Source organism: Pipra filicauda, unplaced genomic scaffold, assembly GCF_003945595.2.
Source record: "Pipra filicauda isolate LSUMZ 115617 unplaced genomic scaffold, ASM394559v2 scaffold164_size1636381_pilon, whole genome shotgun sequence".
Classification (NCBI taxonomy): domain Eukaryota; kingdom Metazoa; phylum Chordata; class Aves; order Passeriformes; family Pipridae; genus Pipra; species Pipra filicauda.
This window is the reverse complement of record NW_024104151.1, coordinates 203,646-219,960: the sequence shown is the minus strand read 5'-3', so window position 1 is coordinate 219,960 and position 16,315 is coordinate 203,646. Positions and strand designations below refer to the sequence as shown.

Here is a 16,315-nt window from a genome sequence, read left to right as displayed (position 1 = left end):
TTTTAAATTCTTACCGTTCTAGAAACTGAATGTATTTAACTTACCTTTCTGGACATCTTATGCCCACAGAGTGCATTTGATCTGGCTTTTTAATTCAGTGAAGCTCAGCCGATTTCCCCCTTAGTAAAGGCTGTGAAGCAACTTTATAGCTGATTATATAAAAGCACCATGAAACAACTTCACAGGAATTCCATTCACATCTATCTGAACTTTTAAAGTCACCTCAAATTTTATTCAGTTGGGTTCAGATGGAGAAGCTTGCTCTGTCACTTGAAAGCTCCAGTATCTGCTAAGCCCTGAAAAGGTAAAATTGATCATATTTAACAGTATGAAGCAGTGAGCAATATTCGTCTCTGACCTAAAATGTGTGAATCCAGGCTCATTAGGCTCTCTGTGACCTGGAACAATTCTGATTTTTGGAATGCTGCAAACTGTGGGAGGAAAAAAAATCTCTTGCCTGCAGGCTAGTTATAGGTGTTAAAAGCTTTAGTTCTCAGGGGCTCAGTGTGTTGCTGGTCCATCTTAAGGCAGATGTAAATGTCACAGCTGCCATATAAAACCTTCCTAGCCTTCTCTTAGCTGGTGTTAGAGGCTAGACCATCCATCCTGTATTCATAAAATTTATTTCCTTAGCAGACAACAACATTGTAAGACAAAGACAATAAAGGATTTTTTAACTGTTTCTGGAACAGATGCCAGATGATGGCATGGGGATCTAAGACAAAAACCTTGCAATTTTGTACTTAGCATTTCTTTGTGTCTAGTTGTAGTCCATTAGAAACTGAAATCTGGATGGTGTTAAGTTTCAGAAAGCTTGTTCATGGAAACGTAACTGAAAAGTGTGCTTTGACATGCACACTGCACTGGACACCATAGGTTTACTTGTGGAGTTGTATCAACCAACCATGACATTTTGGACTTTGTGGGTGAAGGAAGGGAGGATGACACATTTAGGAAACTTCTTTCCCAGGTAAACAGATATTCATATCTGAGGCTCTCCACTGAAACTATCTTGTCATTAATCTTTGAAAGGTACAGTCAGTGAAAGTGTGGTTTGTTTCAGTAGCAGTAAAGTTGGTTCAACTGGATTCAAAGTCCCATATTATCAGTTTGTGCTGTGCACAAAACCAGACAGAAAGCCAGTGCAGTTTATGAAACACCACTGTATCACATTGTGCAGTACTTTTTAGGTAGATTTGCCACAATTTTCGTGTGCAATACATGGTTTAAATTTTGCAATGCTGCAGACTGTGAAATTTGAACAGTGGAAAGGTTAATGTTGCCTGTTATTAAAAAGTAACATACATTTCTTTTACCTGAGAGTCTAAGAGCCAGTGTTTGCGGAAATAAGTACAGGTTATTGACCTCTTAAATCCTATACTGTGAGTTTTGCACCTTTGAAGAAACAGCAGCAGGCTAGTCTCGCCTCTTAAAATCCGCAATTGGTAGGTTATTATAAATAATAAATATCGTGCTTCAGGACATTCTCAATCCATTTGACCTTACAGAATGTTAGTGTGTTGTCTTGAGCTCTCAGCCTTTCCTTTTTTGACTCTCGTCTCACCTCAGTATCTCCATGGTTATCTATTTCACTGTATAACAGAAAAGATATTGTAGATGTGCAGGGAACACTATCTTCTAATTCTTAGCCTCAGAAATGGCGTATCATTGTCAGACAGCTCAGGCAGTACAAATTTATCATCCTTTCTTTATTATCCAATTCACTAGTTTTGAAACAACTTCCAGTTAAATGCTTTGATGTTAAAATATTCTGTTCATCTAATAAAGCCAAGCTCTATCAGGATTTGCATGTCCCACTTAATTTGATCACACTCTCTGTTTTGGGGCTTGTATCTTACTTTGTTCTTTGAAATGTAAAGCTATTCCTATTTTTGTGACGTTTGCCAAAAACTGCTTTATCAGCCCTTGCGCAAGGGCTACTTCATGATTTAACATGAAAGTTTCACTGGAATGTTAGGTTTAAGGTGTCTATTCAAAATAGTAAAGTATAGACCTTATTTACACCGCATGCATTTATAAAATGTCTGGATTGCTTGTGCGTTGCATTGTGGGGTTGGGGAGCAAATGAACCATCAGATTTTTCTTATGTCCCAGTGAAATAGCTCTAAAGACATGCTTGTAAATCTGGTACACTTTTATTTGAAGGATTAAATACGGATCAGACAATTCTATCAAAGACGTATGTGCATTTCTGCTGAAGGAATTCTGCATTCCTTTCAAATTACAAATAAAATGTACTGACAAAAATATAAATGTTTGTCTTGCGGATGTTTTTGTGATACCTTTCCTTCAATTGCCCTTCTGATTGCTCTATTCTGCATTTGTTTAGTTTCTGATCATTAAATTGTGATGATCTAAAATCAGTCATCTGTATGCTGCAGAAAAGTCTCTTTCAGCTGGCACTTTTTTTTTTTTTGGTAATATTCAAAATAACTTTTTTTTTCTAATGCATTATAAGATTTTACTTAGAAACCAGGAAACACCTTGTATGGGAAAGCATAATGTGTTCCAGCAGTGCAGAAACACTTTCTGCTGTCTACTTTTACAGGTCCGATTTGTGAAGAATGTGACTTCCTGGAAGGAAATGAAGCCAGGATTTTACCATGGCCATATATCTTACCTGGACTTTGCCAAGTACGTTCCCTTGGAGGTTTCCGTGGAGCAGAGTAGGCTCCGACCGGGCTCTCAGTGCCCTCTAGTGGTGAAAGCCTGGGAACTGCAGTTTGGTAAAAATCCACACACTGACATTCCCATGATGGGCGATATTCGGGGTTGATTTTCGCCGTTTGCTCTTGTCTTCTTGCATGACAAAATGTAGCCGAATCTCATTTAAGAAATATTTATATACTGGGATTAGTATTCCGTGTCTGTATTGCAAGCTTGTTGTGCTGAAAATCATGGCTTTTCTCTGAAAGCTGGCAGTTCTGTCTTGGAATTGTCTTCCCATTTGGGGAAGTTTAACATATCTATTCTCAAAAATGTTTCATAATAGGTAATTATGGGTAAATAAAGGGTAATACCACCTATCTCTTAAGTTATGTAGTTCTTCTCTACCATAGTATCCCTTTACACTTTATCGGAATCTGAAAAGTTATACTTTAAAGTAGTTTTCTGGCTTATAATAATTGATTTCCTGTAAAAAAGCACTGAAATAATTCTTGTGGAGTTAAATCCTGTTACTTCTAAAATTAATTTAAAATAAAATGAGGTGAAAATCCTCCCACTGACTTCAAAGGTTCAGGATCGTATCTGTATTCCCACTTTCATATGTTTCTTTTCTTGTCTTATTTTTGCTTCTGGATCTGAAGCAGTGATCCTTCGTAGCTCAGTCTTATGAAACCTCCCCTTGAACTGACAAGTCAGTTTTGCTTAAGATGCTTACTAGGCAGTGCTTCGTCTTGAATTCGGAGCATGTGGAAAATGGTTTAAAATTGAAAGTGGAATTTTCAGATCTCATTATATTCAACTGCACAAACGATAGTAACCCACTACTTTTACCTCTTGCCGACGGTCAGTCCTCAGTGTTATGTTTCTGTGCATATTAATTATTTAATGAAATTCTTTTTTTGTATGTAGTAATTCCTTTTGTTTAGTCATTCGTTTTAATTATTCATTCTGTCATGTACACTGATTTTTAATTTGAGCTTTTTATTACAAAGAATGAGATGGGGGAGTGAGACCTTCGTAGATTCCCTATACAGTGTATTATAGAATAGAAAATGCTAAAAGCTACAGTAGTAGCTGAAAATGACCAATGGCACCAAGTAAAAGCTTGGAGTTTACAAAAAGTAACAGGCAAAAAGTCTTACTTGCAAATCAATCAATCAAATAAAATATATTGAATTTCATTAGTTTCCTTTCTGCCTTATTAATGCTTCAACATTAATAAATGCTTGAACTGAGTAATAGCTTTCTGGAGCAGCAAAGCTGAATGTTATTTTATTCGTTACTTACTTCATAAAGCTGAAAACATTTTCAGATACTGGAATTTCTAAAACTAAAATAATTATTTTACATCTAGAAAGCATCTAAGCAATTTCACAGATTTCTTTCATCTGCATCTTCCCTTCAGGACTGTGTTATCCTTGTCTTTGTTGTTTGTTATCCTTTCACCTAAGTGATTTATTTTTTTCCCACAACAGCTTGCTTTCTCATACTTTGGGTTTTCATTATTAAAATAATATCTTGAATACGCTGGTTGTGCTTGGCAAGGCCCACACCTTTAAGGCTGTGAGGTATGTTCTTGTAATGAACATTCTTGTAGTTAAGAAGTGTAAAATATTTCAGAAAAGTCAATGTCTCCTTATACATGAACGTCAGACTTAGGTCCTCTGTCAAATATCAAAAGTACCTCTTAAATTATGCTGAATCTTAAAGTACTGGGTTCCGTGGATGACTTGCAGTGTTGAGGACAGGTTAACATAATCCATCCACGTAGAAATTACAGTAACAAAAGTTTAAATTCCCCCCCCTTTTTTTTTAATTTCTCATCCACTCTTATTCCTATTTTCTTTGGTAAGTAGTTGGAAAAAAGGTTCTTTGAAAATGCAATTGCCAATTCATTATCATTCTTAATAAAGTTGCAGTAGTAAGTGGCTTATGTTACTGTAACTGTAGCTAGTTCTGCAAGCTCATCTGCAAATCCATATGAATGTCCAGTCCAGCACAAGCATTTCTAAGGACTTCAACATCTTTATTTAACTCATGGATACATATTATTTATTGATTGAGGCTGCTGCTACATCAAATGGTCTGTTACAGCTTTCTCAGCATTTGCAGTAGCCTGTGGAAGGAGACACACGGGCATTCTCGCGCACTTCAGTGGACCTCAAAGAGGGTGCAGTTCAAAGTCTGGACTTTGCATCAAAATGGTTGAAATGTTCACACACTCTATTTTGCAGACTTTGGGAAGCAGGAGCTGGCATGCAGACAGATGTCAGCAATGCCGCCTTTGAAAGCTCCAGTCTGACTCATTGGTACTCTGCTGGCAACATTGGAGAATCAATTGCTCTTTCTGTAGCCTTTAACAATTTCTCTGTCTCTAGTGCTGGTCTTTTGCCAAAGTAATGCCCGTTATTTGGGTTTTTTTTCTAACTTTCTCCTTTCTGCTGCTTATTCTGTTTCTGTTTGTCAGCTTTTAAACTTAAGATTCCTCATATGTGCCGTATCTGGTAGTAAAGTTTAGAGAGTACCCCTCTAACAATAGTGGTACTGCATCTTGAAACTATGAGTGCTCTCTGTTTTAGCTAAGCTAGGAGGCTTGAATGGCCCTCTATCAATGCAGAACACTTTCCCAGTTTGCATGGGAACAGAACTTTTTTTCCAACTTCTAGCTTTACTTCAGGGTACTTGACACACCTGCAATTTCCATTGTGATATAAACTCTTTAATGTTTGGATACCATAATTATTTGCCACAATGATGTCTCAAATGGAAGAAAAAGTAAAACTGAGAAATATTTTGTAAAAGCTGACCTGAATATAGATCATTGAAAGGTAGCATTTGCACAAAACAGTTTTGGTGTTTTAAATCTTTGTCATGTGTCCTATGAGCTTACCACCTGATTTCATCAGGCTTCCTGTTTGTACTACAGTAGATAAAATTTGCTTAGGGTAAATGTCTAAGGATAAATTTAATATTTTTAGATAGAGAAATTAATATGGTTACAGATACTGTCTGTATGCTTATATTTAATAAGCATAGCCATATACCTTCAACCCAGGTTGATGGGCTCTGAGCTCTGTCTTCCTGCTGTTAATGTTTCTGACAACTGGAGACCTGCCAGGAAAACCACTTGCATCATTGCAAAGCCCAGTTCAGAAGGGCAGGAACTCAGTATCAAACTTCCTCATACTTGTTATAAACACATATGGGGCTGCTAAACTAATTAGGGCATTTCTAGAGGCAGGATGGTTGTGTAAACATTTTTAGTATCTATTTGTGTGAAAATATGTAAGTTTTGTTTGTTTCTTTAATAAGAAAAAACTTCTAAAATCATAATCTTAGGCAAACTGAAATTGAACTGACTTTCACATCCATGTAATGCACTGGATATGAGGATGAAAAGAAGTGATCACTAAACTTCCTCTCAGTATCATTTGTTTTGTGTAGAGATTTCAGTTGTGTCAATAGAGGCAGGCTTTTAAGTATTAGGTGAGAAGCTTTGATTTGTCCTTTGAAAGATTTTTTTTTTTTTCCTCTTTTACTTTAGATTTGGTGTTAAAAAGAAACCAATTTACATAAATGTCATAAGAGATCCTATAGAACGACTAGTTTCTTATTATTACTTTCTGCGCTTTGGAGATGATTACAGACCAGGGCTACGGAGGCGAAAACAAGGGGATAAAAAGGTAAAGTACACTTTATTATACATGTTGTACTTACTAAAGTTAGTGTGAAAACAATTTAAAATATGTCCTGATAAAAGCTGAATCATTCTTGTATCAGCCTTGGTGATAATGGTGGATTTGGAAGTTATGTTCTCCTCTTCACATCTATAATGGAGCAGAGCGTGACATTGAGTATGTTCTTTGTACCCTTATAAATTCACTTAATCTTGCAATTTGTTAAAAAAATTAAATAAAATTAAAAAATGTTTTAGGTATCCAGAGTTGTAAGTATCAAGTTAAGCTTATCCTCCTGTGTAAGAAGGCTACATCCCTTCTTGTTGAAGACTGAGACACATTTTTTCAACAAAAGCTGTAGAACTGCTGATGCTTTGGCTTTGTTGTTTATTTTCTTAGAATTATCAACCCAATTTATTTTATTTTTTAAAAACATAAACATTGCAATGGAATTCTATAAGGAGTCTTTCTGAAAACTATGGAGTGTGATACATACTTTTCTATACTTCCTCCGTCTGCCTTAAGTGGCTGTAGGATCAGGTTAGCACATTCAAACATTGACTACTAATACAGTTTTAGAATGGCAACATCATGTAGGCTCCAAAATATATTTACTTCAGAAAGAATCTATACATCCACTGTCATGGTTTTCAGTAAGGCATTTGTTGGGGCATGTTGCTTTGGGTTTTTAAATCAGGAAGAAAAGTAGGGTATTAATTATATGAGTATAGTTTATCAACCTATAGTTAGAACAGTGTGGAATCCTTTGTAAAATGTTGTGAGATTTTGTACTTTATGGGGCCAAATACTTTTTACAATTTCAGTGATGATATTTTCTTAAGCTGATGCAATTTCTCTGTAATGTTGACAGTTTAGTGTTGCACTGTGTGAATACCAAGAGACATTGAAAAAATAAGCAAAAATCATACTAAATAGAGCTTAGTCTATAAACACCATAACAACTAATAAATGTGACCAATCATTTTGTGTGCTGCCCCCCTTCCAAATATTTTAAATATTTTTAATATTGGGAGCAGACCGTTTCTCTTTTCTTTTCAGTTGGTAACCAACTGCTCCTGTGTTAATTTAGGGTTTAGCGCCATCTTCAGCTACTGCATTTCATTAATTTGGAGGTGCATTTAACAGCGTAGTTCTAAGGTAACGTTGGAGTTACCCAGTACTCATGATGGATCAGTGCAGAATTTATCTAGAGAATTATGCTAGGAAAAGCATACCAGTGTCTTGTTTTCCTAGTTAAGCTGCATTTTTATCTGTGATGTGTGACATATACAAGGTATTCTAACCTCAAAGTTCATTGTGAACCCAGGCACCACAATTTATTCCCCGCTTTGACATTTATCAGATCATCTCAGAAACTTCACCACAAAATAGAAGCAAATGATGTTGTCCTTTTTCTTAACCCCAAATAATTATGCAAACATATTTCTACATGGCTGTTTTGGACAGAAACTTGTAATTATACAGAAGAAACAGTCTAAAAAGTTGTCTATATGATCTCTTATTATTAAATATTTTTTTAATCTATCCTTGATACAAGCCTTATATCTTGATTAGAAATATCATAAGTACTTACTTTATGGTGACACAATAACAATTTACAAATTGTTTCCAATGCAAACAGAGTTCTTATTGTAACTGTGCTACTGCAGTTGAAACTCTGTATTGCTACAGCTGTGTATCCATGTAGAGAGCAATATTGTATGGAATATTCTGTTATGCAGCGAACACCTTCCTTTTAGTTCTTCTCGTTGCCAAAACCAAATTAGCCGCTGAAATGATAGTTATTTGTCATAATATTTAAAATATAATAGAACAGTCTTTAAAACACAAAATGCACAGTGTTCTATGTTGTAAAGATCCAGCTGTTCCAGTATCACACAATTCCCGATGGCATTTCATGCTGTATCTTTAGTGACTCATTTTATAAGGGAAAACAATTATACTCAACACTTACTGACTATCTGTGCTAGTTTTGTCAAATAGCCTTTGCTAAGGTTATATCAAAGGTGTATCAATGTGTATCAGGTAAGATCAACTGTTCATTAGTTGTAAGCATAAAAGACTGTCCAAATACTATTTTAATTTAGACAAACAGGTCATCCTAATAATACTGTGAAAGCAAGGCTACTTTTTTTTTTCTTTCCTATCTTGTGTTTTTCTGTCCCCACTACATTTAGCAACTAGCCAGTTTGAGATGTTTGATATGTATATGAGATTTTAAAGCTCAGCTCAATTTTGTCTTTGTTCCAGACCTTTGATGAATGTGTGGCAGCTGGAGGTTCCGACTGTGCTCCAGAGAAACTTTGGCTTCAAATTCCATTCTTCTGTGGCCACAGCTCTGAATGCTGGTAGGGAGATAGATGTAGCTTGTTAGTCAAGTACATCATTGCTGAAATATAAACTTTAATGAATTTGAATATGTAGCACAGTTGGGGAAAGTGTGAGGGACTGGACAGAGTGAAGCAGCGGGTACTTCAGTAATGCGTTTTCTTTTGAAGATGCAATTACTGAAACAGTGTTGCAGTTTTTTAAACAAGCAATATGTTGGAATACCGTATCAGCAGTGCTATGAGGGAAAACATATGTTTTCAATTTTAAAAATTATTTTTGCAGATTTGGAGTCTTGACTTTTTTTTTAATATCGGACTACAGTATCTTTCTTTCCAAATGGAGATATTTTAGTCCAAGCTCCTGAAGTTTCTGGGGAGAATAAAATAATTGAGATCAGGATAATTTTATCTTCTTAAATGTTTATCAGGCATCCAGCAGTCCATGCTACTTAGTAGAAACTGAAACAAAAGCAAATAGTGTCCATCTGTCAATGCAGCATGTTTTATAACAATGGCACGTACTTAAAAAAACTCTTTAGCAACCAAAAAAAAAGAACATAGATTTAAGGAACTATTCTGAGTGATATCAGGGGCAGTTATTCATCAAAGGTACTGTTCTTTCAAACATAAGCAAAGTAAATGGCCACTTGGGAGCTACCCTTTCAGTGCCTGTTGGTCAGACCTATCTACACTGTGGCCAGGTAGAGAAGGAGAGAAAGGAAGAAGATGCAAAAGGGAAAGTGTGTTCTTATCATATTTCTCATTTCTAATGTGAAAGTGGAGTCCAAGTATTAACACTGAGAAAATGTAAATCCTCCAAAAATTGCCTTAGTAGAGACATTAACCATATACATACATTGGGTATTTTTGTGGAGACTCCTCTTTAAGTAGAGTCACATTTTTAGATAAAAACACAGGCGAGAGAAACTGGAAAGGGAAATGAAGTTAGGAATGGTTATAACTTGGAATGAGTCTTGCCTTTCCTATACAAATGTCCTGTTGTGAAGTAATCTCTATCTAGGGACCAAGGATTGTTGGCTGCCATCAGAACTTGCTGTAATTGTTCTCTGTCATTTTAGGAATGTGGGAAGCAGATGGGCTTTGGAACAAGCCAAATACAATCTGATTAATGAATACTTCCTAGTGGGAGTTACTGAAGAGCTTGAAGACTTTATCATGTTATTGGAGGCAGCTTTGCCCCGGTTCTTCAGGGGTGCCACAGAACTGTACCGGACAGGTATTTATATAGTTGATATCCATGGATTCCATGGATTTTTCATCCTCTTATTGCCTTTTTAATGTGAATTCTTTAGAGTTCGATGAATAGTTTTGAGTCTGTGCCAGTCTTTTGTCTCTCAGCTGGCTGATGCTCCTACAAATGACATAAACTCCTTTTAAAAGATTCTCAGTAATTTGTTTTTAGGGTAGCCCAAGTATCTTCCTGCCTTACGCAAATGGTAAATATTTAAGTTTGGGATAAAGACAGTTGTGTAGGTACACTGCATGTAAAAAAATTTAACAGAACATTTTTTAAGGTCTTGCAGTGGCTTCAGTTTTGTAAAGTGGCTGATGTGGCAGATTTCCATTTCCTCAGAAGCCCTGCTGAAATTAACTGTGCTCAGTGCAGCCTGGCTGGCTGAGCAATAAGGCCTGAGGGATGCAGACCCAAGTACATGTTTATCTTCCAGGGCTCCTAATAAGACATAACATAGCCAGTAGCTGAGTTTCTAGGGGCTGGCCATGCAACTTCTGATGAAGAAAAGGTCCCTCTTAGAGCTTCTGTCTACAAATAGAGGGAAAAAGGGTCTGATGTATAGAGCCTAGATGTGTAGTATTAACAAGTTTATTACAAAACAACAGTTAGCACTTTTTTAGGGAAAATCTTGTCATCATTAGTCATCTTTGTCTCAGGAACTCTGTGCAACAGGGATGTGGCTTATGTATCATTTATGATAAGACTGTAGTATCCTATTTAGATGGGAGAATAATGCTTTAAATGCCATTAGTAGGGGTTATATATTTTGATTAGAAATAGACAGCTGAAATCACATGAAAACAGGATTTTTTTTCTCCTTCATGGAAAGCTAAAGAGGGCTTACACCAGTGCAGTGGTTGTTTTGTTTCTTTTTTTTTTTTTTTGTAGTCTGAATTGAATATAAACATCCCTGGAGGTGTTTAGAAGATGTGTAGATGTGGCACTCAGGGACATGGTTTAGTGAGACTTGGCAGTGTTAGGTTTGTGGCTGAACTCTATGACCTTAAACTTCTTTTCCAACCTAAATGTTTCTGTGACTCTATGAAAGAAGTTCTTGTTCTGCAGTTTCTAAAATTCTTAACATTTGATACCAGATTAACACCTAAATAATTACTTTTGAAAGACCAATCTTGCTCCAGGTATATTATGTGGAGTAATCTTGTTCCTTAAATGAATGTTTATTCCTTGGGTTTATTAGAGTAAGGAGGAAAAATTGAAAGAACAGATGTAAAATTCATTAACGTTTAGTGAGAGAGGCTGCAGTTTTCCAAGCCTGCATGTTATGTTGATACATTCTGGATTAAAACCTGTCACTTCTGATGCAGTTTATCAACACACTGAGAGTATAAAACTCTGTAAATAAAAGGACTGTAAACATTTTTTTAAGCATGTGAACTTTAAAGTGAAGTTATTGCTTTCATTTTGCATTTAGGAAAGAAGTCTCATCTTAGGAAAACAACTGAGAAAAAACTTCCCACTAAAGAAACTATTGCCAAGCTACAACAGTCTGAAATCTGGAAAATGGAGAATGAGTTCTATGAATTTGCACTGGAGCAATTTCAGTTTGTCAGAGCACATGCAGTTCGAGAAAAAGATGGAGAATTGTATATTCTGGCTCAAAACTTTTTCTATGAAAAGATTTACCCTAAATCAAACTAAGAACGCTATACTGTTAGATTTATGGACCTAAATCTTTGATCACATCATCATCTTAGTCCTCAGCCATGGAAACTAGATTGCCTGTAGACCTCCAAGACATTTCTTTATATGAGAAAAGTGGGCTGTGGATCACCTCCAGGGCTTTGGATATGGCTGTGTTGGTAATCCAGAAGCAAAAGCTTAATTTCTTTTATCTAACTAATACTTTCAGTGGGAGTCAATATCCTTAACCTGAAGAAATCTACACTGTAATTCGGAGCAATTAATACACAGCAGTTCTATTCGAAAATATAAACACAAAACGCCTCTGTTGATGCTCTTTTTAATTTTCAGAGCAATTTATTTTCATTTATACTTCTGTGAAGAGGAAATCATTTTCCCCAGCTTTCAACATGGAAATTTTGGTTGTATACAGTATGAGTAGTCTTAATAACTGGTTGACATCTGTGCTTTGTTTTTGTGAATCATGTCACATGATATTAATTGGGATGGTTAATCATCTTCTGCTGAGAAATGCTGCTGCTGCTGGAATTGCCCATATTTATATATGTGGTTTTATTAAAAAATTACAACTACTCATTAGTGTTAAAATGTCATTTCCACATTAATATTGTAAAAAGTTCAAGAATCAGAGCAGTGGGGTTTTTTTGTTTTATGTCCATCACCACTGACTGAGGTTGGGAAAACTACAAAGAAATTTGGTATTGTCTGCAGTTCTAGTTGATCCTTACACGGTGGTATAAAAATCATAAATTCAGTAAGTTTCTCCATGGATTCTTTGTAATAATTGTAAACTGAGGTATTGGTGAATCCATATTATGACTCTATTAGTGAGCTGTGGTATGGCTAGGGTTTTCCTACTACTTCAATACTTTTATCTGTAGAATATTTTTACTGAGGTGCTTTATAACATGTTTTAAAGCATTGCATTTACAAAAGGAGTAAAATGCTGTAAATACTGCTTATTTTATGTATTTGGACCAAAAGGTTTAAAGTATCTAGTTTAAAGTGGGATTTTGCACCAGTTCTGTTATGTGTGAAGTGAAAAACATCACATCTATTTCCTGGTTGAGTTAACTGCTGGACATTGCTGAAACACACTTCAGTGACCTCTCTGACTTCAATACTAGAATGTTGTCCAGGGATTCTCTTTGCAGAAATGTAGTCTTCATCCTTTTATTAGGGTAAGAGAACAAGAAGAAAAATGTCGTGTAGTCTGGTTGAGAAAGATGCAGTGAACTTGATTGACATAATTGTATTTATGTAACTGCCTTAGTGACTGTTGTAAATTTGTGAGTTGCCATTATTAACAGTGTGAAACACCTGGTAGATGAAGTAAATTGAAATTTGAGAACAGATGTTTGGGGCCACTGCATTATAGCAAATGGCAGTGGAGAACTGCAAGAAATTGTTTCCTATTGAATTTTCTTAAAGATCTGAGTATTTACACATCTTACACCTGCCTTTTCTTAAAGTGCTTTTCACAGGGTTTGATGGGGGAAGGCACTGAGGAGACAAAGTAAGGAATGGTGGTAAAGATTTAAATTCCTAAGGGATGGTGCTGAAGGCTTAGTTTAAAATTGCAGAGTGGAGTTTCTTTAACCAGCTTGTTCTTGTAAGGAAAACAAAGGAAACAGAAAATGGTCTGTGAACTGGATGTCTGCAGCCAAAAGCAACAGCCCAATTACAGAGAGGATAACGAGGGACTATCAAGTACATCTTGCAGTTTCTTTGTTTTCTTAGATTTTTCCCTTCTAATTTTAAAAATAGATCTCTCTTTGTTCTTTCCAAATAATCAGGGAAGTTCCTTCTCATAGCTTACCATTTATATAGCATGAACCATGCATAAGACTTCCTGTTCTAGTTCTTGTCTGTTGACATCAATAATAATGCCAATGTGTTTGGATATAGGATGTGTAGGGTCACACATGAAGACATGTTTCCTAGCTAAAGAAAGGAACTGAGGAATCATACACAAAAAGTAGCTAATGGAGATCTAAAAGTTTTTGTTTAAGAGCAGTAATTTTTCTTGAAATAGAATGAATATTTATAATCCCAGGAAAGATTTCCACTTGGTGATAGTTCTGTGTTAGATTTTATTTTGACTATCTTGTTTTCCCTCAGAATAATTTGGATCAGTTTACCTTCTTGCATATCCTTCAGAATTTTCAGAAGAGACTTCTAAGAGAGCAGAAGAGTTTACTAAGTGAAAATAAAAAAAATCATCCAAGTAATGAAATAAGTATGTTGATAAATGCTTCTGTGTTGACAAGAAAACAATGGGTAAAACTTCTACTGATTTCAGTAGGGTCTACAGAAACCTCTTCTATTCTGTAAGCAATTTTAAAAGTTGTGTTTCTTTTTTTCCTTCCAGGATTTAGAATTTCTTAATTATGAGTCTTCAATAACAAAAATAATAGAACAAGGCAATTTTTTTTTTTACTTTTAAAAAGGCAATATATTTTTCATAGTTCATGTAAGAGACCACTTTTTTTAAAATCAGATATCACTTCCTGTTCTTTGCTGTGAACTGACAAGGTTGAGACAAACAAGGAGTGTTTTTTAAAAATGCTAGCAACAGTTGGAGAGGTATTCATTCTAGATGTACTCTGAAAATGTGATCATGTGTAGAACACAGAAGAAACCAAGACTCTACTTTTTTATCTAGTGCAACCATTAAAGTCAACTGTGAACTTTTTAGAATCCTTTGAATTCAGAACTATCAAGCTTGGATTTCCTAAAAGGCAGTTTAGGAAAAAGAGCTTTACAGATTTTTAATAATCTGCTCTATTCATCTTCTGTTTGGAAATGAAAAGAATCCAAGTTGTTGCCATTAAAAATATTTTACAGTATGTAAGTATAATTTATCTTATATATTTTCCCTTAATGACTCATAGTGGAAAGCAGCAATAGATGAATTTTTGGTTTTGCAGGTTGTATGATCAGCAAACTACTGTGCAGCCTCCTGAACATGAATCTTTAATGGAAGTCGCTGTACTCCGCAGAGGAGCGAGATTGGCTTTTTGCAAGGCCAAGTTCATTTGAAAGGTGCTGAAATGCTCATATATATATATATATATATGTAGATGAGAGTAGATTTTGTTACACTGTTCTGTACTTTCTGTACAAAATTACTGCCCAGATTTTGTGCAAAACTGTTGAAATTGTTGCTGTCAGCCCAGTGGCACAAGGTCCAGCTGTGCTGGTGACTACATACCCAACAGCATGTCTGGAGCACTTGTGATACACTGGACAATGTTGACAGGAGAGAAACGGTGTTTTTAGCTCCTTCCCATAATAACTCTGCAGCCATGCAACAAGAATTTCACTCTTATTTAGTTACTGCATCTATAAGCAGACTCAAGGCTAGGGTGCAAGTTGTCCTCTGTGCACATTCCTGTTTGCTCTGGGTGGATTTTCAAGCACGCTCTCTATTATTATGCTGATCATGGCTTAATTTTCAAACAGGCATGAAAATTTATAGTTACAGAATACAGGAGACGAAGAACCAACCCATCCTGATCATTTGAAATGCCTTTTCTGGGTATTTAGTTTTTCTGAAGATACCTAGCTATTTTTACATTACAGGAACAAACTTTTGCTTATTGATGGTCTCAGAGCACTTCTATTTTAAATTGGGGAAAATTCAGTTATTTTCTGTTATACTTCTGTTAAATTTTCCATTAAGCTTACCTGCTAAAGGTGTATGTGACAGAAAGGTGTGTGGATGATGCTGTCTGAACTGTGCTGCTTAAGCAGTCAGTGCAAAAGCCTGATTCAAGTGCACTGCCAGTTTAGCTCTTCAAAATTAGAGCATGTTTTATGACTACTAAAGATTAAACTTAAGAAAAGTGTAAGGCTGCTTAGTTGGATGGGTGCTTCCTTTACTGTAAGCCTATGTAACTGTGTAACCTTTGCAGCAGTATTTATAGAAAGAGCCCTCTTCCTGAGACTTTTCTGGAGCATAATTATAAATGTTCATACACTTATACTGTCTGATACTTACATCAGCAGCTTTCCATACCTTCTGTAAAAGAGACAGGTTTGTGAGCATTTCTAACGCAGTACTGAATGTAATTTTGAAAAACATGCATTGTGCACCTTGATTTTTTTTCTTTTTAAACACATACACAGCTAAATAGTGCCTTTTTTCCTCACAATCCATGTTGAAGATGCTTGCTCCCACTCACCCTCCGTAAACGGATTTGTTTGTGCAATACTATTCCAACTTGAAACCATTTTGTCACGGCTGTTTGAGAAATAATCTCCATTTTTCCTCACTATGCTGCCAGCTTTCTGTTGTTGAAGTGTTTCAGTTGATTACCTAATGCAAATGCTATAAAATAAAACACCCAGTGGGAAGGGGAAAGAAAAGAAGTCTGGTGTCCTGTCTTAATATTTGCATGTCACATTCACATTGAATGCTTTTTTTCTGGAAGATGTTGTTATGCAGTATTGTGAACTTTGTTGGCAGCTATTGTGATTTTGGAGGGGAGGGGTGAGCTGAAGTGTAGCTTGTCTGTAGTAATTTCATACAGCTATAACCAAATATATTTATAGGCCTTTAGAATTTGCATTAGGCTTTCTAGGCAGATATGTAATAAGTTTGCAGAGAGTCTACACTGTGCTGAAAGTGTCAATGGAAAGTTCCTAATATTAAAGCCAAGATTTGTAAAAACAGGAAA

General features: G+C 35.8%; 1 protein-coding gene across 2 annotated transcripts in view; it reads left to right on the top strand.

Moving 5' to 3' along the window:
* HS2ST1 (heparan sulfate 2-O-sulfotransferase 1) overlaps positions 1-16,007 on the top strand; it is a 107,465-nt gene extending 91,458 nt beyond the window's left edge. For both annotated transcript variants that reach the window (XM_027719925.2, XM_027719924.2), the window contains exons 3-7: positions 2,570-2,655; positions 6,233-6,371; positions 8,637-8,734; positions 9,796-9,953; positions 11,404-16,007. In XM_027719925.2, coding sequence (XP_027575726.1) covers positions 2,570-2,655; positions 6,233-6,371; positions 8,637-8,734; positions 9,796-9,953; positions 11,404-11,630 — 708 coding nt within the window. In that variant the 3' untranslated portion in view covers positions 11,631-16,007. The remainder of the gene's footprint in view (positions 1-2,569; positions 2,656-6,232; positions 6,372-8,636; positions 8,735-9,795; positions 9,954-11,403) is intronic.
* Positions 16,008-16,315: the final 308 nt, after the last annotated feature.